General features: G+C 37.5%; 1 protein-coding gene across 1 annotated transcript in view; it reads left to right on the top strand.

The window, feature by feature from the left end:
- LOC107753130 (RIMS-binding protein 2-like) overlaps positions 1-24,504 on the top strand; it is a 162,605-nt gene that overhangs the window by 135,644 nt on the left and 2,457 nt on the right. The window contains 15 exon segments of the mRNA XM_016569256.1: positions 4,114-4,265; positions 5,494-5,599; positions 5,602-5,840; positions 5,962-6,111; positions 7,008-7,163; positions 9,283-10,044; positions 11,739-11,853; positions 12,326-12,451; positions 16,064-16,230; positions 17,388-17,556; positions 17,929-17,991; positions 18,867-18,971; positions 19,560-19,591; positions 20,680-20,751; positions 20,937-21,071. Coding sequence (XP_016424742.1) covers positions 4,114-4,265; positions 5,494-5,599; positions 5,602-5,840; positions 5,962-6,111; positions 7,008-7,163; positions 9,283-10,044; positions 11,739-11,853; positions 12,326-12,451; positions 16,064-16,230; positions 17,388-17,556; positions 17,929-17,991; positions 18,867-18,971; positions 19,560-19,591; positions 20,680-20,751; positions 20,937-21,071 — 2,549 coding nt within the window.

The following is a 24,504-nucleotide window of genomic DNA, read 5'->3' as shown; positions in this document are numbered from 1 at the left end:
AACCTGCTAAAGGAGGAGCCTGGAAGTTTAGTGCTCCATAAAGAGCTTCCTACCCTAGAGAGACAAGTAGACAAGCACAAGCTGCCTTCATTAAAAGAACCCTATGGCACTTTAGCATATAAACGAAGAGCTGTCAGCTCTGGTTTTGGCATAACACCTATTACGCAGACATCTGCCTGAGATGTTGATCAACCTAGTTGCATTTTGCTTTTCTTCATCTCTCAACGCTGTTCCCAGCGGACCATGAAGGTGCCTTGCTTTGGAGTACAGACGAATGAGAGCGAAGGAAATGAATGAATGCGTGATGAATGGAAATGGGACAAGCGTTTGCCGCAGTAGGGAAGTGGAGCGACTGAAGATGAAAAGAGGAAGAATCAGAGAGGATGTGAGAAAGGGGAGGGCAGAGGGGGATGCCCGGTATTCTGCTTCTGAGGGAGTCCTCCCTTGCTCGTTTTTTACTGTCTCCCACATTATTTCACACTGGCACACACACTCATAGATGTATACACTCTCATTGCAATGCCAAGAAGCAAAGCAGACGTGTGTATGAAGATGCTTTCAGTGCCAGCTCATTCTTCCCTCCCATCCTGAGTGCGACAGCCATTGTCCAGGGAGGAAATGAAAGGCCATCAGCATTAGTACGGCTGTCTCCTGCCGTGCCGTAGCTCTCAGCTGAGCCTGTGATCATTAACAGTTGCAGTTTTTATTGCCATAGAATGCTAATTAACCCTAATGTTCTGTTTGGTGTGGAGAGACCCGAAGATGCTTTTAATATCTCAAAAATTACACTTCATACATCATTAGTTTGATACTTCATGAAGTATTCATACTTCAAAAGTTTATAAATGTCTGTCACTTTTGATAAATTTAATTCATCCTTGCTGAATAAAAATATTAATTAACTACTAATAACAACACTGCTGACCCCAAACGTTTGAACGGTAGTGTATCTTCATTAAATAAGCATGACAGCAATGAATCTATTTGCCAGTGTTGGTTGAAGCTGTGAATTATAAAATCGCCAAACATCATTCTTATGGTGAATACCAAAGCACAGTCTTCAGCTGTGTGTTTAAGTATTTACGTAGTGGTTGGTGTGCAAAAGCACAACATTTAACTTGTAAAGTTAAGTAATTTTGTAATTATGTAATTTAATCAAAACATAGAGTGCTACCAGAGTAGTCGGATTCAATTCAACGAGCAATTGAATCTTGTGAGACAGTTCTTTTTAGCAAATTAAAAATGTACAGGAAAGAGTAACTAGAGTAGCCAAATTCATAAGCGAATTATTATTATTATTATTATCCATTTCTTTTTAGCAAATCAAAAACATAAAGCACGACCAAAGGAGCCGGATTCACAAGAAAATGATTCTTAAGAGTCCATTAATTTTTGCAAATCAAAAACTTACAGTACAGTGTGACCATAATAGCCAGATTCCACCACAAATGAAATGAGTCGTTCTTAATGAATTAGTGAATCAAATACATACAGCGCAACCGGAGTAGTCTGATTTAACTCATAAAGTTAATACATTTTATAATTGTGTCATTTATTTTATAAACTGTCATTTTACAATATGCTACCTTTAATAAAATTTAAAGGAATATGTGAAAAACAATTCAACCCAGTTTAGCTGGAAAGCAATATATCAGATGCAACATCCTTGGCTTTGTGCACCCAGTTTTTTTTTTTCTCTCTCTCTGTTTTAAAAAAATTTAAGAACATGGAAGTCATGCTTTTAAAGTGTTAACAGGAATGTTTCTTCTCCCACAATGCCTCTCTCTGATGTATTTTTTTAAATTGATACTTTTAATTGAAATAGAACGTTAATTAAGGGAAGGCCACTCATGATGGAACGGTCCTGCTCACAGATTATCGAATTTCCAGCACAGTGGAGTGCATGCCTCAGGACGTCTTGACATCTTGAGATAAATGAACCCTCGGTCTAGTCTCGCTCACATTGTGTTCCCCAACTACAGACTGTAATATGCACAGGGCAACGTAAACCCATCGGCGGGCTTCCCTGCGGACTAACGGTGCAGGCTTTTATTTCATGACATCCATCTGCAGGCATTTACCCGTGCAACAGCGGCCTCAGATGAAGGCCTGATCAGATAAAGACGGCCTTTGAGCTGTTTTCAATTACAGAGCATTGATCCAGTTCCTCTTAAATGATCCACTTTTAAATCCACTGTCTTTCCACAGGCACTCAATCATGCTCCTGACGTCTCTGGACCGGTCAGCGGCCCGTGGGCTCTGATCAGTGAGGGGTGTCCATTGATTAAGCGCTCCCCCTGATGATCTGTCATGTGGTGGGCAGAGAAGTGATCAGTGTGGATTAGTGTGATCCATCGAAGATTTAAAACCTGTGACAGGATTACCTGCTCTCTGACATCAGGATAGCTTTTCTTAATTGATTGTTTGAGTGGGTGCTTGTCACTGGGAAACCGTTTACAGTTTACAAAGCCGTTTAATTCGTGTTTTAGTATACAACAAATGTGATGGCATCTCTCAATTAAATGCAGTTAAAAAGTTGTTAAAATAATTTATCAAAATTAAATTCTGCTATAAAGCTCCTCAGTCATTATTCAGTTGAAATCAGTTCATTGTTGATTCAATTTGGTTAAATAACTGTAAATTTCATCAATTGTAGAATGAGTTTAATTCATCTAGAAAGCAGCTGTGATGTCATCATCCAGCTCAGTTCAGTTCTCATCCAATAGTGTCCATGCAGTCAAGTCAGTAATATTGCCAAATAGTAAGTGTCCAAAACTAAGCGAGCCAAAAGTCAACTGTGGCAAGGAACCCAAACTCCATTGGTGACAAAAATGGAACAAAAAAAATCTGGGGAGAAACCAGGCTCAGTGGGGGGTGGGGCAATTCTCCTCTGGCCAGATGAACCAACATGGTGTGGTTTAACTCCAGGCTGCATCACGAGTCAGACTGTGGATTGGCATCTTTCAAAATATTCATCCAGTTCCTTCTCCTTGAAGATCGGGCTACTGTACATTACACCAGAGTTTGGTGGGGTGTTAAAGTTAAAGCTGGCCATAGGGTCTGTGCAGAGGACATGTCTGGTTCTTGTAGTCTTCGCAAAGACCTGTCCCAGGCTGCATGCAAAAACAAGATACAAAACAAATTATTCTTATGAGCCAGTTCTTAATAGCAAATCAAAAACATACAGTACAGCATGACCAGAGTAGCCAGATGCACAAACAAATGACTCTGATGAGCTGATTCTTTTTAGTGAATCAGAAATTTGTAGTACAGCATGACCACAGTAGCCAGATTCACAGGAAAGTGATTCTTATAAGCCAGTTCTTTTTAGCAAATCAAAATCATACAGTATGGTCAGAGTAGTCGGATTGATAAGCAAATGACTCTAATGAGCCTTTTGTTTTTAGTGAATCAGAAACATGCAGTGTGATAAGTGTAGCCTGATTACTGAAATGATTCACTCTTATGAGTCATTTTGTTTTGAAGAGTTTCTGATTTGAACCTGTCAAAGAGAAAATTTCTTTCTGTATGGAAGAACATGCAAACAAAATGGACATTATAACTGAAATATCCGCAAATGAATTGGAATTGAATCCCAATTAGATTCAAATCGGAAAAAAATGAGAGTTTGTGAATCAAAATCGAATCCAATTAGGAAATCTGTATTGATAACCAGCCCTGACAAACATTTAAATGTTTTGAATTAAAACCAAGCAAGAGATGGAGTGAATGATGCCTGCTCTGTACTGTTATGCAAAACAGCTGAAATGATAACAGAGCATTGTGTGTTTTAGGTTCTGAGATGGTGCGGTCTATTGCTGGCAGCCACATAAAACTCTCAGTATGATTAAGATGAATCAGCCCACATAAATTCAGAGTGCTGACATAAGCAAATACACTGTCGTCTATGCCCAGCTGGCATCCCTTACGGCTGTAAAATGCACGCATACACACCCACATGCACATTACACATGCATCAAATTTTCATGCACAAGCATGCACGTGTTTCTGAAAGCAGAATGCATGTCACAGCCCACCCACAAACACAATAGCAGACCTACACAGATTTGCTTGAATCATGAAACAGTGTAGCAACTCTTTTTTTTTTTTCAGGTCCTCCTTTACCTCCTCAGGATGTGCAAGTTCAGATGGGACAGACACCTGGAGTCTTGCAGATCCATTGGAAGCCTCCTTCCCTCACTCCTACCGGCACTTCCAATGGAGCCAATGTAATCGGCTACATAGTCTGCACTAAAGGTCAAAAGGTGAAGTGATGTTGCTGATTCTTACTGTCGTCATGCACCATTTGTGCATAACAGCTACTGATCTGCAATAAGCAGTGGGCCCTGCTAATGAAGGCCTAAATGAAAGGTCTAAGGTCAGCTTGGAGGTTGAACATGTTGTGCTAGTTCACATTTTTGAACACTGCTCACTGGCTCCATCAGGTGATCGTTTGTGTCATTTCATGGCCAGTGTTTCCCCTGTGTTATATATAATGCAGGGGTTTATGTAAGTCTTTTTGGACAATGTGACAAAAACACATTTTGAAATAATATTAACCTCTTTTCGTGAGACAAAAAAGTACAATTATTTATGTATCATATATATACAAATGTATTTTTTTTTCTGAGATGTTTTCCATGTACCAGTAGGTTTGAAATATGCTGCTCTTAATAATAAGGATGTCTAAATGGTCCAGGGCCAGTGTGAAGAAGCATGACCCTGTAATTTTGTCACCTTGTTTTACATTCATTACATTAAAGTTTTTTTTTTTTTGCCTGACAAGCTTAAACATTTGATTTTCTATGATGCATTAAGCATCTATCTGTCTAACATTTGTCAAAAGTGTGAGAATACTTGTTATACTCTTATAAATATCATCTGTAATTGGTTGAAAATGATAAACAAATCACCATATGCTGCTGTTTTCTAACAAAAGTGTTTATGAATTTATTTCTGTCACATAATTAAAATATAGCTGTGTAATTTCCAGCTATTATTGGAAATAAAATACTATAAATTATAATATGTATGTACTTGTAAATAATTAAAAAATAAATTGTACGTAAAAATTTAATTTTAACAAACAAACAAAATAAAATGTATTAAAATATATATTATTTCATTATGCAGATTATTTTATGTTTATATATGTATTATATTTTGATTTATAATTATTTTCAAAATTAAAAATATGAAATGTATTTCTATCACATTTAAAATTATCAATGAAGTATTTCATATTTTTATTAATATATTTTTTATTTTAATAAAAATATATAAATTAAATGTTTTTATTTTTAACACAAAATGTAATGCTAAAAATAAAGTTGATCATTTTTATTATGGGGGCAGTGAAAATATCTAATAAAAATAGCAGGTCAAGTACAAATCTGAGTAACTGCCTGACTGTATCTGCAGAAAACACTCATTGTTTATCCTTGCAAAGGCACATTTGTTTATCCCATATTTCTTTTGTTTGTTTGTTTTCAGATAGCAGAGATAATGTACCCCACAGCAGATTTTGTTACGGTGGAACTGAACCGTATCCAGTGTCTGGAAGCGCAGGAGGTCGTTGTGAGGACAATATCAGCACAAGGACCAAAGAGCCAGAGATGGGCAGGCGAATGGGGCAGCCCTGGGAGCCACATCCCAGAGCCCCGTCACCACTTCCGCCCCCTTCACACCCGGGACACACACTGGAGCCCCCTCACATAGAGGGCCGGCGCTCACCCTCCCCTCAGAGGATCTTGCCTCAACCTCAGGGAGTGCCCATTCCCAACACAGTGGCTCGTGCTATAGCCCGCCAGGCGGCGCAGAGGAGCGCCCCGAACAGCAGGGTAAATCCACTGGTTTGTTGGGCTAAATGAGGAAGTTGATGAACAAGATGTCAGAATGGAGGATTGCTGGAATGCTTTGAAGCAGTATGGCAGAGTTTTAATGTACATGATCTTGTTTCAGGTGGAGAGGAGGAACATCTTCAGTGACAGGGGTAACGCTCTGCATTCATTAAACTCAGATGAGGAGGAGGATGGGTATGATTCCCCTCACGCCAGGCGAAGAGGTGCTTCTGTGGATGAGTTTCTCAGAGGTTCTGAGCTGGGCAGACACGTGAGTCTAAGAAATAGCAATCTTTTTGTACTGCACGGGGGGAGTTTTTAGTCAGCTGACAACTTTACCAACACAAGTAATGGACATTTCTGTTTATTTATGCTTTACAAATTATTACAAAATGTACATTCCGAGTGTTATATTATATTGAATATTATATATATTATATATTACAATATATTATATTGAATTATGTTATACTTATATTATGTTGATATTTTATTGAATTAATAATGTATATTACAAATTGTTGGTTATAACTATATTTTGTAACTTAATGTTAACATAAAATAATGAAAAATGCAAACATTTATCCTGACACAAAGAAATATCGATACAAATAACATTTTATATATCTTTATAATCAGGCAAGTATAAAATCTGAGATAAAATATAGCATTCGTACATTTTTGCATGTGGGCCAAATAGGCCCTCAAATATGGGCCTAAATAATGTTCAGGGCCACTTTGTGCTTATTTATCTGTTTCCTTTATTTTTTTATTTTTTTATCTCATTACATTGTTTTCCTTTTGTGTTGTGTTTCTTTCTTTAAGAACATGCAAATAAATCACAGGTCTAAATATAGGGAGGGAAATTATTATATATTTTTTTTTACTTTGAAGTTTTGCTTGTTTTCCTTGGATTCATAAATTAATAATTCACAAATGAAACAAATACAAAATCCAAGGAAACCAAGCAAAACATCAAAGTTATACAAATAACAAAACAAAGACATTTGCAAAACCAATTAAGAACAAAGTATTCATGGGCAAAATTAGGTACCAGAAACATTAGAAAACCAGAGTGTAATTCTAATTACGTGAGATTTCTGTTGAGTTTTAAAGATTTCTTCCTGGAGTGTTAAATCATGAAGATCTCTGTGTGTATATTTCCAGCATCATCACTATAGCCACAGTGAGGAGTACTACACTGAGAGCAGTCGGGGCTCCGATCTGTCTGACATCATGGAGGAGGATGAGGAGGAGCTGTACTCGGAGATGCAGCTGGAAGAAGGGCGCCGCCGCAGCATCAACTCACACAACACATTAAAGGTATGGAACAGACACCCTTCCGGTCGCCGTTTGTCTTGGGCGTGGGCCACAGGGCCGCAGGCTAGAGGCTGGGACAGACGAAGGGGGATGTAGTATGCCGTGTTCTGTAGGGCTCCTCCCAAGGGGTGGTACTAGATGGTTGGCACTTCAACCTTATAGAATAGGCTTGAAAGGCCAACTGCAGTTCAGTTAAGGTGGTCTCTAGAGGTAAGAGTATTTTTGTTATAAAGTAACTCAGTGGATTTGTTCTGAATATATGACTAGAGTTGTTTTTTTGTGTGTTTTTGTGATGGTGAATTTAAAACAGGAGGTGGTAGACCTCTGATGTTGCATAAAAGCTTGAGCGGCAGGATCTTAACAGGTCACCCCATCCTCAGTCTCTCCTGGGTCCTAAAAGTGGGTTTGTGGGTTGGGTTGCTTTGCACTACCAAACTTCGACATCATCCAGTCATTTAGCCAGCTTTGTATAAGCCTGTCCAGTCATACAAAGCTCGATACATCTGAATGGCTTAACCTGAGGCTGCACACGCAATGCATGAGTAAATAATCTAATATGCTTTACGCTCTCCAGATGTTGCAAACTCTGTTGTTCAGTTTTAAGTATTGCATCACTATGCATTTGTATCTAGTAAAAATTGATCTGGATTACTCTATAATCTCCTTGCAGATTCTTAGATTTATTGCATATGACAATCACATATGTGCAGATATATACAGTGTGTATTTGTTTGCTATGCCTGAAGTGTTTACCTCATGGAATATAACGCCATGGTTGTATGTGTTTGTGATTATTATTAAATAAACACAGGGTTTGTTTGTGTATTCTATGCATAAGTATTACATAAATTGAACCTGTTTCAAGTGTCAAATTAGCTCCTACATGATCAGGTGAAAATGAACATATCATTCCAAGGGCATTTTGGGAATCTCATTTAAGTAAAGTCTGCTTAAATGAAACAGTTATTCACTTTTGATTATGTTTGTCTCTTGGTTACACTTCTGTTAAGTTTTACTTTTCTCAGTGTAATTTTACAATTTTGTGAATATCTGTCTTTTCATGAAAAATTTTTAATACTGTTAAGATTTCTTTCAAAATATATTTATGAATAAGTATTATACAGAAAGGGTTCCAAAAATACATGATGTATTGAATATATGAAGCAATAAATGGTATATTATATTTCAGTTTTTGTCATTTTTGTTTTGAGTTATGTTTTTGGAGACCTGGGCAGCTATTGGGATTGTGGTATGAAAACTAACACCTTATATATATAACAGAATATTCCACTGTTTTGAGATATGATTTGCCTCGAACTGCAGACATCTGTGCTACAGTTTGGTATGATACAAAAAAAACTATATATATGCAGTGGTGTCAAACTTATATACTAAAAACAACAATAATTTTAAAAAATATGCTGCTGTAGCAATCACCTCTTAATCTAAAAATATCTGTTACGTGTATCAGGATGTAGAAATTTTAAACTAGATTTGAAAATAGGCTTGAAAATAGATTTGCCTTTTTAATAATATATTTTTTAATTTCCATTCCAGGTTACTGGTCTACTTTTTAACACAATTCACTCGTTGCTTGGCAGATGAATCTCCATTTTTATTTTTATTTTTTTTATTCATGTACTGTATAGTCCTTAGATTCGTTAGTCTTGATCCTTTGATTGCCTGTTATTCATTTCTTAATGTTCTGTGTTCTGAATTCTCATCTGTAGTTTTTGTTGTTGTTGTTGGACTGTGCTTTGTTAGTGGATTGTCTCAATGAGCCCTGCATATGTGATAATCTCCAGTTCTCATTTTCTGTACGGTTTGCATTTCCTGACGTTTTCCTTCTACAGATTCCCTTCCGTCGCATGTCATGTCCGTCATGGAATGAGACTGCATGCCCTACATTCGACCATGACCTCCGATAACTAATTCTGTCTTTATTTTGTCTTTCTTTTCCCATTTTGTTCTCTATTTGCACACTGTTTTATCTTCTCTGCCTGTTCTAACACCATCAAACAAAACCCACCCAAAAAAATCCCGATTTTAACAAACTGAAAAACGTCCAAATCTAACTGAAACTTTGGCTCCTCCGTCAATCACCCTTTCCGGCTTCTAAAAGGCATATTACAGGCGTCAGGACCTTGCGGTGGACCGGGACAGTTGGGACCTGCAGCGGGAGGTGGTACGACAGCGCTCCTTGCGCTCCCACAAGCGGCTACACAGCATCCCGGAAGTTGCCGAGGAGGAACCGGACACCGGGGTGGAGGTCATGGGTCAGCGGCTGCGTTTCGAGGAGGCTCGTCCAGGCACTCCTTGCAGGAGCCCGCAGCCCTACGACCAGGACTCACGGCAGTCTAACCACCTTTCCCCGAGCAAGAGCGTCCGCAGGCTGCAGAGGCAGCGCTCCTCTCCACGCTACAGCTCCATAGATGAGCGGCCACCGTGCTGGAGCAGCAGCAGTAGCAGGCAGACCACCAAGAGCCCAGACAGCGGACTAGACTGCGGGAGCGAGGAGGAGGGCTCGCTTGGCTACCGTGGAAGCTACCACTCGTACACGGGGGGCAGCCCGCTGCGGGTGGGTTCTGGCCCCAACATGCGGGTGATCCACAGTGAGGGGCCTGTGGAAAGGCGTGCTCTGGCTGCTGGCAGGAAAAGGTCACTGACCCGGCAGTGCAGCATGGAGGAGGACTTCCTGGATACCATTCCGGAGACAAGGAGCATGCGGGAGTCGTACCACCATTACCACTATCATCCACACCTTCACCATCCCCAACGCAGGTTCCGGAGCGAGGGCAGGCTGAGCGAGGTTGGCAGGACCCATCACACGGACATTAGGGCCTACTCTGTGGCCAGACTCAACAGGGCAATGGATGAACCCCTGGTGTGTGTCTCCTACCCCTCCTCTCACACTTCCACCCTCTCCTCATCTACCAACTGCTTTGTGTTCTCATCGACAATCGATTAAACCATTCTTCTGTTCATGGTGTTCCACCCAGTCTGTCATTGGTTTATTTGGTTTTGTTTTTCTTGTTTTGCTTTTTTGTTTGGTCTATTTTGCTAGACGTTGCTTAACTTTATGTTGTTGTTTGATTTCACCTTTTGATATTACTATGTTTGGGGGGGATTTTAGCTTGTATGATCTTTCTTGACTTTCTTGATTTGGTTTAGATCTCATGTGACTTTGTTTGATTCCTAGAGTGTCTAGTGAAATTTTTTTAGATGTGTAGATTTGTTTTGATTACCTAAAGGCCATTTCTGAGTGTTTCTTGTTTCTGATGTAAGAAGAGTCACAAATCAAATGACAATGTTTCCACAGTCCTCCAACTTATACTTTAGAGTTCATATTAATAGTTTCTGGCAGAGGTATTCAACCCTGTTCCTGGAGACCCACTATCCTTCAGAGTTTAGCTCCAACCCTAATCACCTGAACCAGTTAATCCATGTCCTCAAGATCACTTGAAAACTCACAGGCAGGTGTATTGAAACAGGTTGGAAATAAACTTTGCAGGATAGTGGGTCTCCAAGAGCAAGGTTGAAGACTTCTGGTTTAGAGCAGTGTATACAAACCCTGTTCCTGGAGGCACCCCGTAAGGACACATTTTGGATGTCTCCCTTCCATTTTAGGTCTTGGAGTCTCTACTCATGAACTGATGAGTTGATTTAGATATGTTTGATTGGGAAGAGTTTAAAAATGTGTAGTGTTGGGGTGCCTCCAGGGGCAGGGTTGGGAAACACTGGTTGACAGTTGTTAATGGGAAGCTGGAAAGACCAAAAGTATGGCTAATCTGCACATTTAACAGTGCACCATGGACACGTTATTCAAGCCAGTGAATGTGGTGCCACTGATTAGAACGGTCAAAGCTGGTTTGTTTAGGCATCGAGTTTGGGCTTGAACAGATAACTCATCCTCACTTATTTGGATTGAGTAGTACAAATATATCATTTTTTGATGTGTTTTGCTTCCCATAGTTGTTTTCTTCTAATACCTGCTCATACATCAAGGTTTTTGCACTACTGACCTAATAGTACTAAATATTCGAGGGGGACCAAATGAAAATTTCAAGAATGAGATATTGAAAAATTGTCCATTATTCTGAAAATTCCGGGGAAATCTCCCAGGATGTCTGTGGTGGTTAAGGTCCTGAATACTGTCATATACAGATTTTGAGCACGCTAAATAGTTGTAATGACAGTTTTATATACTCAACACATTACATTACGAGTGTAGGCAGACCATAATTTAGAATGATATGATTTAAAAAGCTCATCACAAACTACATTGAAAACTTTACCATATGAACTAAAGAGGAGCAGAACAAAAACCAAAATGGTCTTTAGTTAAGCATCTGATTTCTGCCAAAACCCTGCTCATGTTGTTGTCAGAGTTTGTTTCAATTGTTTATGTTGAATGTTTTGGCGGGTTCATCCTACTTGTTTTGATAGAATCTCGTTCTCTAAAGAAATCAGTTTAATTTTTTTTTGGGGGGGGGGGATGATGGGAATCTTTTTTTAATATGATATCTATTTTTAAAGCACCACAGGCTTTGATTAACATTTTAATATTTGCTTTTGAAGATTTTAGGGAGCTCTCCCTCAACAGGACGCTCGGATCGACTGGACCATTCCGGCCGTAGGACGAATCACGGCTATCCACCCGCTCAGAGAAGACCAATGACAGTCCCTTCCATTGGTTAGTGTGGTCACATGATGTTTGGACTCTCCCTCCCTTCCTTTAGTGTCTTTCGTAGAGACACCTATTGTGTGTTCCTCTGTTTTCCTTACATGTCATGATTACAGTTCCAGTGTTCTGTAAGCCATTGGAGTCACTTTTGGTTGACCTTTGCCATTGATTCTATTTCAGATTCACTAATAATTAAAGGATTAATTCTAGTATACAAATGGTACCGTACTCTTAACAGGCCACACACTGTCGCCTAGACAACCATCATGTTAAACATTGCTGTTTTACTCTGGCGCAACTCATGTCAGCCGGCTTTCAATACTGTTTTAAGATCAGTGTGCCATTTTTAATGCCTTAGTGCTATAGAATGGCACTTCCGATCCTAAAACACACATCGAGAGCCTTGAAAATGTCATAATCCACAACTCACTGGCTGAGTAGAGGGGCTGTGGCTGTAATGCTCTGATTGGTGTTTCCATAGAGATCACCGTGGAGAATAACAGTGAGGGGAGTGAGGGGAACCTCTCACCTATCAAGGACGATGTTTACTATACCAATGTAGCCCACCGCAGGACATGGCCCCCACAGCGAACAGAGCACCGATATGGTATGTGGCGTGGCTCCTCCATGAAAAAGAAAATTTAACCAAAATTACCAGAACAAATTTGAACTGATATATCAGATTATTACAAGAGTATCTTGTTTAAAGACCCTTATGAAATCAAAGTAAGAGTTTTGTGGCTTTTAGTGCATTTCTGTTAGCTTTGAGTGGCCTATACAAATAGCTTACAAAGCCAGTTTCAGTTACTCAGGTAAATTCAGTTTGAGCAAACTCTTATTTTTCAGTTTGAAGAAGTGGGATTGGTTTTAATCGGTGTAACTGTCATAGCAACCTAGTATAATATAGTAGTATATTATATTATATTATATTAGTTTAATATTTATTTTATATGAATTATATATATATATATATATATACATATACACACACATACACGTGTGTGTGTGTGTGTGTGTGTGTGTGTGTGTGTGTGTAAACTTACCTTTCTTTAGGTAAGTCAACTCCTAGTCCACTCCTAAATACTGACGAAATACACTGTTGGCATATACTAAAACAAACTTTTGTACCACCCAAACTCCCTTTTTCAGTAGGAAAAACATCAGTTCAGGAAAGCAGAGTGCATTTTTCAGGTAATTTCATGGGGTCTTTAAATGATTATTTCTTAACTTAATGCAGGTTAAGCTCTACTGACTGCTTCTGTGACATGCTGTTTATCACAGATGAAAATTTTCTTACAAAAAAATTCTTCAGTTTCTAAAAAAATGACAATGCCTCACAGCAGTTTCACCAGAATAAATGGTAAAAATAAAACACATGGTCTCAGAAGTACAGCCACAAAACTTAAACATAATACATGAGATTAGTGTGACGATATTGCTTTATTAACCTTGTTTAAATTAAGTCATATCCAGTCTTTCAGCTCCTGTTATGTCCACGCTAGACCCTTAAACCTTAAACTTTCACAAATAGGCTAATTATAGGGACGCAAACATGTACAATAACTACACAGAAGTTCAGCAGTAGTAAAATTTGGGACAGTTGTACAGCTCAAACAGCACATATATTTAGCCAAAAATACAAGCTTCACATTTCTTTTAACCTATAGATTTACATTGTAAATGTAGTACTGTAAACAAACATAGCTTACAAATCAGAAGCATGTCTCAGACACAGTTGCTAGAGCTGTACTTGTATTGTTAACCTTAAAAAGAACAGAAGCTGCCTTTACCTGATAGACATGCAGGAGCCTGTCATTAACATTTGGAAGACAAATATGGATGAGGCATATTTATTGAGCTACCTTTTATATGTATATTTAGGTTTTAATCAAGAGGCAATTTCTATTTATGTACTATTATTTTACCTTTCCTCCATGTTAATTTTTCTTTATTTTAGTTACAGATAACTAGGATTAGGTTAGGGTTTCGGTCTGTTTAAGGGTGATTGCTCCTTTCTTTGTGCTCATTGTGTGGTCTAAAACACCAGACAGTGTTTGTGAACCCCTCTTCTCCTCCTCTTGCTCCCCTTGTTGCCTTTTCCTCATCATTCAACTTTTACTGAGCTTCATTTGAGATCCTCGATTGTTTCATTTGCATGAATGTCTTTCTACTGTTGGATGTGGTAAGATTGCAAACCATAAGAGCAGAGATGTCTTCACTCCTGTGCCAGCTTTCATAGAGGACTATGATAATAACTGTGATTTTAAATGCTGCTTGTGAATGTTCTACATATCCTTATCAGTAACTGGGTGCATGATTCACTTTTATCAGCTCCATATACACTTTTAATTAACTGTCATGGTCTACTATTTCAGAATCAGAATCAGAATCAGAAAGAGCTTTATTGCCAAGTATGTTTGCACATACCAGGAATTTGTTATAGTGTCACAAGCTTCCAGTACACGGAGACAACAACAACACACAGATAATAAAAATAAGATGTGAATAAAATACACATGCATAAATATAAACCACAAAAACAGAATTAATTGTATGTACAGGTGTGCTATAGATAGAATAGAAATAGAATAAAATAAAATAAAATAAAGTTGTAGGGATGTACTAGGATTTAGGGTGATAAATAAGTATAAGGTTATTGCACATACTTTAATTGAGAGGGGGGTTGCAGGAGGTGTTGATGGTTGTGTGGAGAGATGTTAAGAGCGGGTGTGGGGTGTTAGACTGGGAGTTTCAGATCTACAGTAAAACCCATTCAGGTCTTCAGCAAGTTGTTGATTGGCCTCAGTGCTGGGGGATGGTGTCTTGTAGTTGGTGATGTCTTTCAGGCCTTTCCACACTGATGCAGGCTCATTGGCAGAAAACTGGTGTTCTAGCTTTTTAGCGTAGTTCCTCTTGGCCACTCTAATCTCCTTATTCAGTGTGTTTCTGGCCTGATTGTACAAGACTCTGTCCCCCCTTTTGTAGGCGTCCTCTTTGGCCTGACGAAGATGACAAAGTTTTGCTGTAAACCATGGCTTATCATTGTTAAATGTTAAATGAGTCCTGGTAGGGATGCACATGTCTTCACAGAAACTGATATATGATGTTACAGATTCCGTGAGCTCGTCCAGATCGTTGGTGGCAGCTTCAAAAACACTCCAATCAGTGCAGTCGAAACAGGCTCGTAATGCCTGCTCTGTTTCGTTGGTCCATCTCTTTACAGACTTTTCTACAGGTTTAGCAGATTTAAGTTTATGCCTGTAAGTCGGTATAAGATGAACCAGGCAGTGGTCAGAGAGTCCTACAGCTGCTCTGGGGACCGAGCGATATGCATCCTTTATTGTGGAGTAACAATGGTCCAGTATATTACTGTCTCTGGTGGGACATGTAACATGCTGTCTGTATTTTGGCAGTTCACGGGAAAGATTTGCTTTATTAAAGTCCCCGAGAATGATTAAAACAGAGTCCGGGTGTTGTTGCTCTGTCTCTGTGATCTGATCAGCGAGTTTCTGTAAAGCTGAGCTCACGTGCGCTTGCGGAGGAATGTAAATACTCACGAGAATGAACGAGTGAAACTCCCGCGGCGAATAGAACGGCTTACAGTTAATGAAAAGCGCTTCTAGATAGAACGGCTTACAGTTAATGAAAAGCGCTTCTAGATCGGATCTTCTAGATTTGGTATTTACTCCTCTCTAAGACTTTGGTATACGATAACAGAAAAGAGATTAGTAGTGGATCATTCCAGTGAAGTATTGCTAAGTGAGTTGCTGCATGTCTGTCCAAGAACGTTCTGTAGGTTGTTACAGTAAAACAGCAATGTTTTTATTGTTCCCTTTTAATATGCATGGCGGTTTCAAACATGTTCTTACTGCATTCTTCTGTTTTCAGTATGCTTGTATATTATCCCACTGATGTGCTGTGTGCTAGATCATTTTACTGTATAGGGAACATGCATTTGTATCAAGTGTGATTCGCATTTTTATCAGTATTTTATGTTGATATGTAGTTTTAAGATGCAGTCTCACTTTAAGAAGGAATCGTACTGTATGACATATAGTCATATAGCAGCATACTGTATGTAATTTTCCTAACATTTAGCTGTCACAGACTGATGCCTCTGAGGATATAGATTAGGCTAAGCATGCTGCGGTCTCTTTTTGGCTTTAGCTGTCCTTTGGTTTCTGTGTATAGCAGAAGCTTGCCCTCTCCTGTGTTTCAGATGGTTATGGAGGACGGGACCGGCGGTCTCCAGACTACTATGAGTCAGAGCCAGAGGACTTGTCCCGAATCTTTGTGGCCATGTTTGACTATGACCCCCTGTCAATGTCTCCTAACCCTGATGCTGCTGTAGAGGAGCTTCCCTTCAAGGAGGGCCAGATCATAAAGGTTTGATTTGAACTGAGTGATGTCAAGCAATTCTCAGCAGTCATTTAATTTCATAGCTTGTTTTTCATTTCTTTCCACTTTTTAAGACTTTTTGTTTCTACTCTATTTAGGGATGCATCGATACAGATAATTGATCATTATATTTATGTATTAATATGCCAGTTTAATTGCCAATAGTTAAAAGTAGTGATTATTAAATTATACAGTATAATATTAAATTATTAATATAAATTTTTTATATAAATGTATCAATACAGTATATATTCAATATTGTTTATTACTATAACTATATTACACTTTTTATTAATTCTATATAATAAATAAATGATAATAAATATTTATTTATATGATGATAATAAGAATTATTAATTTATTTTTTTACATTGTGCTTTCATAATTGTATGTTATAAATTCTATTCTGGTTTCTATTCTATTTAGGGATGCACCAATAATAAAAAGTTGATACCAATTGTTGATGATATTTATGTTTTTTGTCCAAATTAAAAATACTGATTATTAAATTATACATTTATAATTTTTCAAATATTAATTTAGCAATATAATGATTATATAATCAACAGTAATTTTTACATTTATATTTATGTATATAAATATTTATATGGATTTATAATTAATAATATTTTTATGTTAAAAACACATTAATAATTTTATACATGACTAATTGTATAAAAATATTTTATTAAATTATATTGTTTGATTCTATGCACCAATACAGAAGTTTTGACTGATAAAATAATTGATCATTATATTTATATATTTGTAACAATATAGTTGCCAGTATTGAAAAAAAAAAAAAAACTGATTATTAAATTGTTCTTTTTATTGTTACTTTACTGTATTTTATATCTATTCATATGTATATGGCTTTATAATGATTTCAAGTGCTAGTCTAGTGCAAGTCAGTTCATTGCCATCTTGCCATTTCAATGTTAATAATATCTTCTGTTTGCAGTGTCCATTTACATTTATTTAATTACCAGACACTTTCATCCAAAGTGACATACAAATGAAAATAATACAAGCATAAGTGAATAATCCGTACAAAATTGAGTAGAGCGGTAGTGCAAGACATTAGAGAGAGTGTAATTAAAAAGGCAATGAAATGAGTTCAATTATGTCCCTGCTGTGTTGTCCAGGTGTTTGGAGAGAAGGACACAGATGGATTCTATAGGGCAGAGATCTGTGGCCGCAGCGGGCTCATCCCCTGTAACATGGTCTCAGAGATCCAGACGGATGATGATGACATGATGGACCAGCTGCTCAAACAGGGGTTTCTTCCTCTCAACACGCCCATTGAGAAAATAGGTATGATATGAACTAACAGGTAGTTTGTGCTGAACCCTGTCCATCTCACCCCTATATGCTTCATTTTCTGACTATTCTCTTTCTTTCTGATTTAAGATTTAACATGGTGCTAGTCTGTAAGTTGTCTACCTTTTCCATACTATTCCTTACAGTATACAGTATAACTCTTAAAGGGATAGTTCACCAAAAAATGAAAATTCTATCATCACTTATGTTGTTCCAAACTCGTATGACTTTTTTCATCTGGGAAAATAAAGGAATCATAGCAGATTGTCAAAGATGGATTATTCCTTTAAATCCTGTGCCTTCCTTGCCTTCATTCTTTCCCCTCTCTCTTTCATTTCTTTCTTGTTTTCCTCTTTTCTTTTCAAGTAAACTGTAATAGGTTCAAAGATGGCCGTTCAGTTAATCGCAGGTCCCGGAAATCCAAGAGAGGTTTGTGCCCACAAAATTTTTCCACCAGTTTTCTCATTCAAACCTTTCTTTGCTTTTCCACTTAAGTGCCTTTTCACAGCTCACCTCCATGTTGCCCTTCAACACTTGAATGTCACACAAGCATAAGTTATTCTTTCTGTTCTCACTGACACCTCATACAGGGAATAATGCAGATTGAACAGTAGAGTCCACAAGTCTGAAACTGCTCTGAAAATGGTTCTGTTTTATATTTTAGAGCATCTTGAGCTATAAGTAGGAACATCTGACTGAGTTTACTGAGTACATATGATCAGTGTCATGCATTTACTTTTGATTTCTTTGTTTTAATTTTTTTCTCAAACTCTATTTCTTTTCATTTTCAATGTGGATTTTTCAATATGCTGTAGACTCAAACTTTTGGACCCTACAGCTCAGAATAGTGGACATTTGGATTTGATATTGATAACTTGTCTACTAAATGTACCTTCTGTTTTTTCATGACTGTATTCAAGAAAAAGTTCTGCATGTGCCAGCGAAGAACATATTTTGCAGAATTTGTATAATTAATTGTCGTTAAAATTTATGATAATAAATATTAAATGCCATTGGTTGTCAATGTTGCTGTATTGGCTTAGTAGAAAGTATTTTAACATTGAAAAGAAAAAACACTTGGTAATATGCAATTCTATGCAATACATAGACATTCTATGCAATATGTATGTCTTGATGTCATTATTACAACAAGGCCTGCTGTCATTCATAAATCATGTTCTTTTTTGACATATTGTTTAATTTTAACATTTTAATCATCAAAGAGTACTTTGTTTTTCTTTCTCTTCCGTATTTATTGCTTATTTATTTGTTTTGCTCATTTATTCTTAACCTCTTTTTTCCAGAGAGGAACAAAAGGAGTGGAAGGCAGCACCAGGTGTCGACGCGGAGGATGGTGGCCCTGTATGACTATGACCCCAGAGAGAGCTCACCTAACGTGGATGTGGAGGTACTAATAGACTCCATTTTGCCCTGGCTTTTTCTTGTGCTTACTGTCTCATCCCATAAGCTTTTGATTTTACGCTGGCTTGCCTGGATGTCTGCCTTTGTAATAGCCACCAAATTCATTTTCTGCCTATTTTCCATGCTTTTGGGGCAACAGTGTGGTTTGTGTTTTAATTGTTACTGTTCATTCAGATGGCACATGGCAGCTCTAAATGTTAAGTTCTGGTTAAAAAGAAAATGAAAATTCTGTCATTATTTACTCACTGTTACTGTACGTCATTCTAGTCCTGTGTGACTTTCTTCTGTGAACCTATCCTTTTTAAAGTTGAAGTGTGTCATTTCTGTGCCAAACAGAATTGAAGAATTCCTGTTTTAAAACAGGATTCCCCCAAACTCCCCCTTTCTGCCAGTTATGTGCACAGTGCACAGTTTTAATATTATTTTTACATTATTATAGTATTTATTAATATTTTAAATTAGCTTTTTATATTTTATTTTATTATTTTTAATATATTTTCAGATTAATTTTTAAATTGTAATTGAGTTTTTAGTAAATGTATATTTTCTGTCATTTTGTTTAGTTTTTTAATATTCCCGCTATGGGGGCAGCTTGCAGAGTGAGGAGGTGAGTGTGGAAGGAAGTAGTGAGTCTACACTCACTGGGCCTGTGCCAAATGACACTCTATTTCCTGCTGAGGGAGCTCACTGCACTGCATCAGCACCTGTACTGTCTGGACATCTCACTTACAGGACCCAAAGATCATAATGCACGTGCAATACATTTGCATTTTATACTGAATGTGTTTTAAAACCTTCATAATTTGCTTGATGAATGATTCTCTAAGGAAATAAGCTTAACGAAAAGCTTTATATTCCGTGATGCTTAAGTGAACATTGAATTGAATTCCAAGGTGTATGCATGAACTTATTGGATATCACGAATCATCATAATGCATTTATAAAGGCTTTGTGAAATCTGCTCTGCTGTAAGTGAGTGAGTTCCTATGAAAGGAATAGGGAATGGTTATTTGTGACACTGTGTGTGGTTTTTGCTGCTGTTGTTGGACTGGAGGTAAAGGGTTACACAATCACTGTGGTTTGTGAACACAGCTCCCAGTCTGACAGAGAGGACCTGCCTTGCCCAGTGTTGGTTGATCTGTGTGTGTATTTCACAGGTCTGGTGGATGTTGTTTTGAACCTGAACTAGAGAATGTTGCTATAAATTATTGCTATTTAATTTTCATTCTGATAGGGTATGTAGAGATTCTTATAGATATATGATGTTACTTAGGTTTGTTTTTAGGAGTATATAGTTAGACCTAAACCTCATGTAGGTTGAAGGTTTTAATTCTGTCAAAGTTATGTTGTCTTCAATATCTAAATAGCGTGTAAGTGTCCAGAAGTGAGAAAAAGTCCCCTATAGACATGATAGGTAGATAGAGAGAGAGAGAGAGTGTGATAGATAGAGAGAGAGAGATATATAGATAGATAGATAGAGAGAGAGAGAGAGAGTGTGATAGATAGAGAGAGAGAGAGATATATAGATAGAGAGAGAGAGAGAGAGAGAGAGAGAGGCTGATTTATGATTAATTGATCCTTTAAAGTTATTAATACATCTGCATTGTGGTTGTAACCATTGCATATTAAATTAGCTCTATGGCAGTTATGAACGATGACTGATATCTAACATGTTTTACTTTTTCTGCCCTTCAGGCTGAGCTGACATTTTGTGCAGGTGATGTGATCACAGTTTTTGGAGAGATCGATGAGGATGGCTTTTATTATGTGAGTAAATTATTCACACCATCTCTGTTTTTGGTGCAGACACTGTACTATTCCGCGAATGTGTATTGCAAAACACCTAATGCTGTTCATGTTTGAGGTTAGTCCTGCTTTTAGCCCTGAACACAGGAGAGCCGCCACACTGGGATTTAGCCTTAGATGCATGATGTCCTCTGTTTTCTATTCAGGGGGAGCTCAATGGACACAAGGGTCTGATCCCTTCCAACTTTCTCGAAGAAGTGCCTGATGACGTGGAGGTTTACCTCACCAACACCCCGAGCCGTCACCCCCAGGACCACCCGTCCCGGACAAAGAACAAAAGGGTACATCCTGTTTCACACTAGCCCTCTGTCATCCATTCGCTCTTTTTTAAATCTCCTTCCTGCTCCGCTGTTTTTTTCCCTCTTCTCCGTCTGTGTGTTGTGTTGTGTGACAGCCGGTTGCTTTTCTGATGGATCATTGAAGGAAAACAGAAAACAAAAGAGAGACAGCGTACTAAACACAGAGGCATACCGTAATATACAAGACTGAGGAACCTTTATTTTTATGTCAGATGTTCTGCGGTGGAGAAATGTGAACTGTTAATGAAATTGCATATTCATAAAGCATTGTTTGGAAAAGAAGTATTCACACAAAGAGACGTGCCAGATTACTAGTTGTTTATTGTTATTATTTATGGAAAAAGAAGCACTAAAAGACTATTATTTTTTACCTAATTCACAAGTGAGGCATTGTAATAGATGCTTTATGAATGTAACTGTGTTTAAAAGTGAAATCAATTTATAATAGAGGAGATAGTTTTGATGTACAGAGAACTGAAACCATGTAGAACTGCATGCATTTTCTTTCAGAATGCTTTGACACCACCGTGAAATTTTTAAGGTGCTTTAACGGATTGAGACCAGATAAAAAAACAACAACAACCTTTTTGTATATGTTTCCAAAAGAATTGTTTTTGTATATTGCTGATATATAAGACTATGAACTTAAAGAGAGACACAAAACAAATGTTGCAAGTAGAGAGAGTTCAAGAATGATTTTATCTGTAGATGTAGATATTGTACAATTGTCTGTATAAAAAAGAAGAAAAGAGAAAAAAGAAAATATAATTGCTGATGGATGTTCTGCTCAATCATCAGGACCCATCAAGGTTTTTCTGTACTGAAAGTTTTGTGATTCTTTTCTCATATTCATTGTGCAGACAATTGAAATGCATTGCATCATGGCATTGTTTTTTTTTTTTTTCTCACTTGCTTGGCAAAACAGAAGAAGAGTGTTCATTTCACTCCGTAACGGCTCAGTATCTGTCACGTAAGTGAGCAACAGAGGATACCACAAATAACGCTGTCCTCGTCTAATGCACACGACGCGGGTCCTTATTACTGTTGCTCCTGGTATGCACAAAACACACGCATATGACACATTCACACCAACCATTTACACAAAAGATTTATAAAAATTGGTCACATACTCACAAAATCATTAAGTTTATGTTTTTAAGTTTGAATGGCTCAAATCACCATTTCAGAATTTACATATGAACTAAAAGACGTGATTAATGGCATTTTTATTTTAATAAATATTTTATTAATATTTAAATGTTTCATTAATATGTACTGATTAATATGTTTATTGTTTACTAATATTTATATTTTATATTTATAATTTATTAATATATAATTATGTCATTTTTAATGTTTGCCATTTCAATATTAACATTTTATTTAAAATATTCATATATAAAGAATATTTTTATTAAAACAATATTTTTATTATTTAAAAAAGACATTTTCATTAAAATTACAATTTAATTAATAGCAGTTAAATAGTGTTAAACTGACAGTCTTAGTATGCACACAAATTCCCTACAGATACATGCACCGACCAAGTTACTCATCAAAACACCCCTATAATTCTAATGGCCTGGAATTACCATGTCATATTTTTTGTGCATCGGTTCACAGTACCACAAGTATGGATGCTCCGAGAGCTGTGATTGGTCCACTGCAGTCAGTGCATTAGACAGGCACAGCTGGTATCTTCAGTTGTTTCTCTGGGTGTTGTCTATTATAATGTTCATCTTTCATTGACTCCTACTGTAAGTCATAAGAAGCTTTAAGGCCATTGTTGCACGGTCAGAATTGGACCCCAGACCCCCTTACCCCCACCCCTTCTCTTCTCAATGTGTGCAGTTTAGTAGCTTCCTAGTGTAAGCCCTGGGACAAACCCTCTCCTCTCCTGTAGCTGTGCACACTATCATACCACACTGAGCACAAATTCACAATAAATGCTTTTGAAATGAATATGGAAACATTGGCAAGGTCAGCCAGATCATAAAGGTGTGTGTGTGTGATTGGGGTGCACTATTTCCATGAACTCTATAAGAATGATCAAAAATGTCCAGCAAGCATAAGTATCATTACCCTTATCTCTCTAAAGAGTAGATTTTAGTTATATACTGTTTCCTAAACTTGACTGAATTGATTGTTAAGTTTATGCATTCTTGCAGCCACTTTTGTAAATGAAGCTTTTTTAAAGCAGGTTTGATTTGGCTCCAACACCCTTGGTGAAGTTACCATGCTGAAAGGTGATAGATTACGTCAAAAGACTGGTAAATTAAATACTTATCTTCTCTTTTCATTACCATTATAGATTATGTTGCTGTTAGCATAAATATTCATTTAAATGTTGTGTTATGCAACTATACAACTGATATTAAGGGCAAATTATGGCATGTAAAAGATATGTTTTTGCTGTTAAAGTAATAGTTCACCCAAAATGGAAATTTGCTGAAAATGTACTCATCCTCTGGCCATCCAAGATGTAGATGGGTTTGTTTTTTCATCGGAACAGATTTGGAGAAATGTAACATTGCATCACTTGCTCACCAATGGATCCTCTGCAGTGAATGGGTGCCGTCAGAATGAGAGTCCAAACAGCTGATTAAAACATCACAATAGTCCACAAGTAATCCAGACATCCGTTAACGTCTTGTGTGTCATTAAGATGTTTTTTAACTTTAAACCATTGCTTCTGGCTATTAATATTACTTTCTCCAGTGAAAAAGTTGTCTAGTCTGACTTTGATGTTTTCCTGACGGCACCCATTCACTGCAGAGGATCCACTGGTGAGCAAGTGATGTAATACTTATACTAATACTAATAATTTCTCCAAATATGTTTTGATGAAGAAACAAACTCATCTACATCTTGAATGGCCTGAGGTTGAGTACATTTTCAGCAAATGTTCATCTCTGGTTGAACTATTCCTTTAAGGAGTTCCTAATTAGATGATTGTCACTAAAACTGAGATTACTGTCATGTCAATGTGTATAAACAGTAAATGTCTTATGATTTTTTTGTTGCACATGCAGTCTGAACAGTTTATTAATATTTTAATGAGAGTTTAGCTAGAATCTTAAGTGAAGCGCACTCGATTTTCTGGGTTTCACCACATATCATTCATAGATTACGGTTTAGAACGCTGCCCCCTACTGTCTGGGTGTATTATTCATGATGAAAAATATACTATTGATTGATAATTGACTGTATGGTGGCCCTGCTGGGACAGAAAGGACTGTGAGAGGAGATGGAGTGTCTGTTGTACAGTAATGACATTGAGATGCTTTAAAAGGCAAAGAAACACCTTCTTTCCTTTTTAAACATCCGGCCCTGAACTGTCCCTTGCGGGTCTTCCGTTAGGTTCCCGTGGAAAAAGCGGGCCCTCCCAGAAGAAGTGCCACCCCCACAGTGCGCC

The sequence above is a fragment of the Sinocyclocheilus rhinocerous genome, unplaced genomic scaffold (assembly GCF_001515625.1).
Source record: "Sinocyclocheilus rhinocerous isolate Xijiao unplaced genomic scaffold, SAMN03320098_v1.1 scaffold20, whole genome shotgun sequence".
NCBI lineage: Eukaryota > Metazoa > Chordata > Actinopteri > Cypriniformes > Cyprinidae > Sinocyclocheilus > Sinocyclocheilus rhinocerous.
Note: the sequence above shows the minus strand (reverse complement) of the source record. Positions and strands in the feature narration are given on the sequence as shown.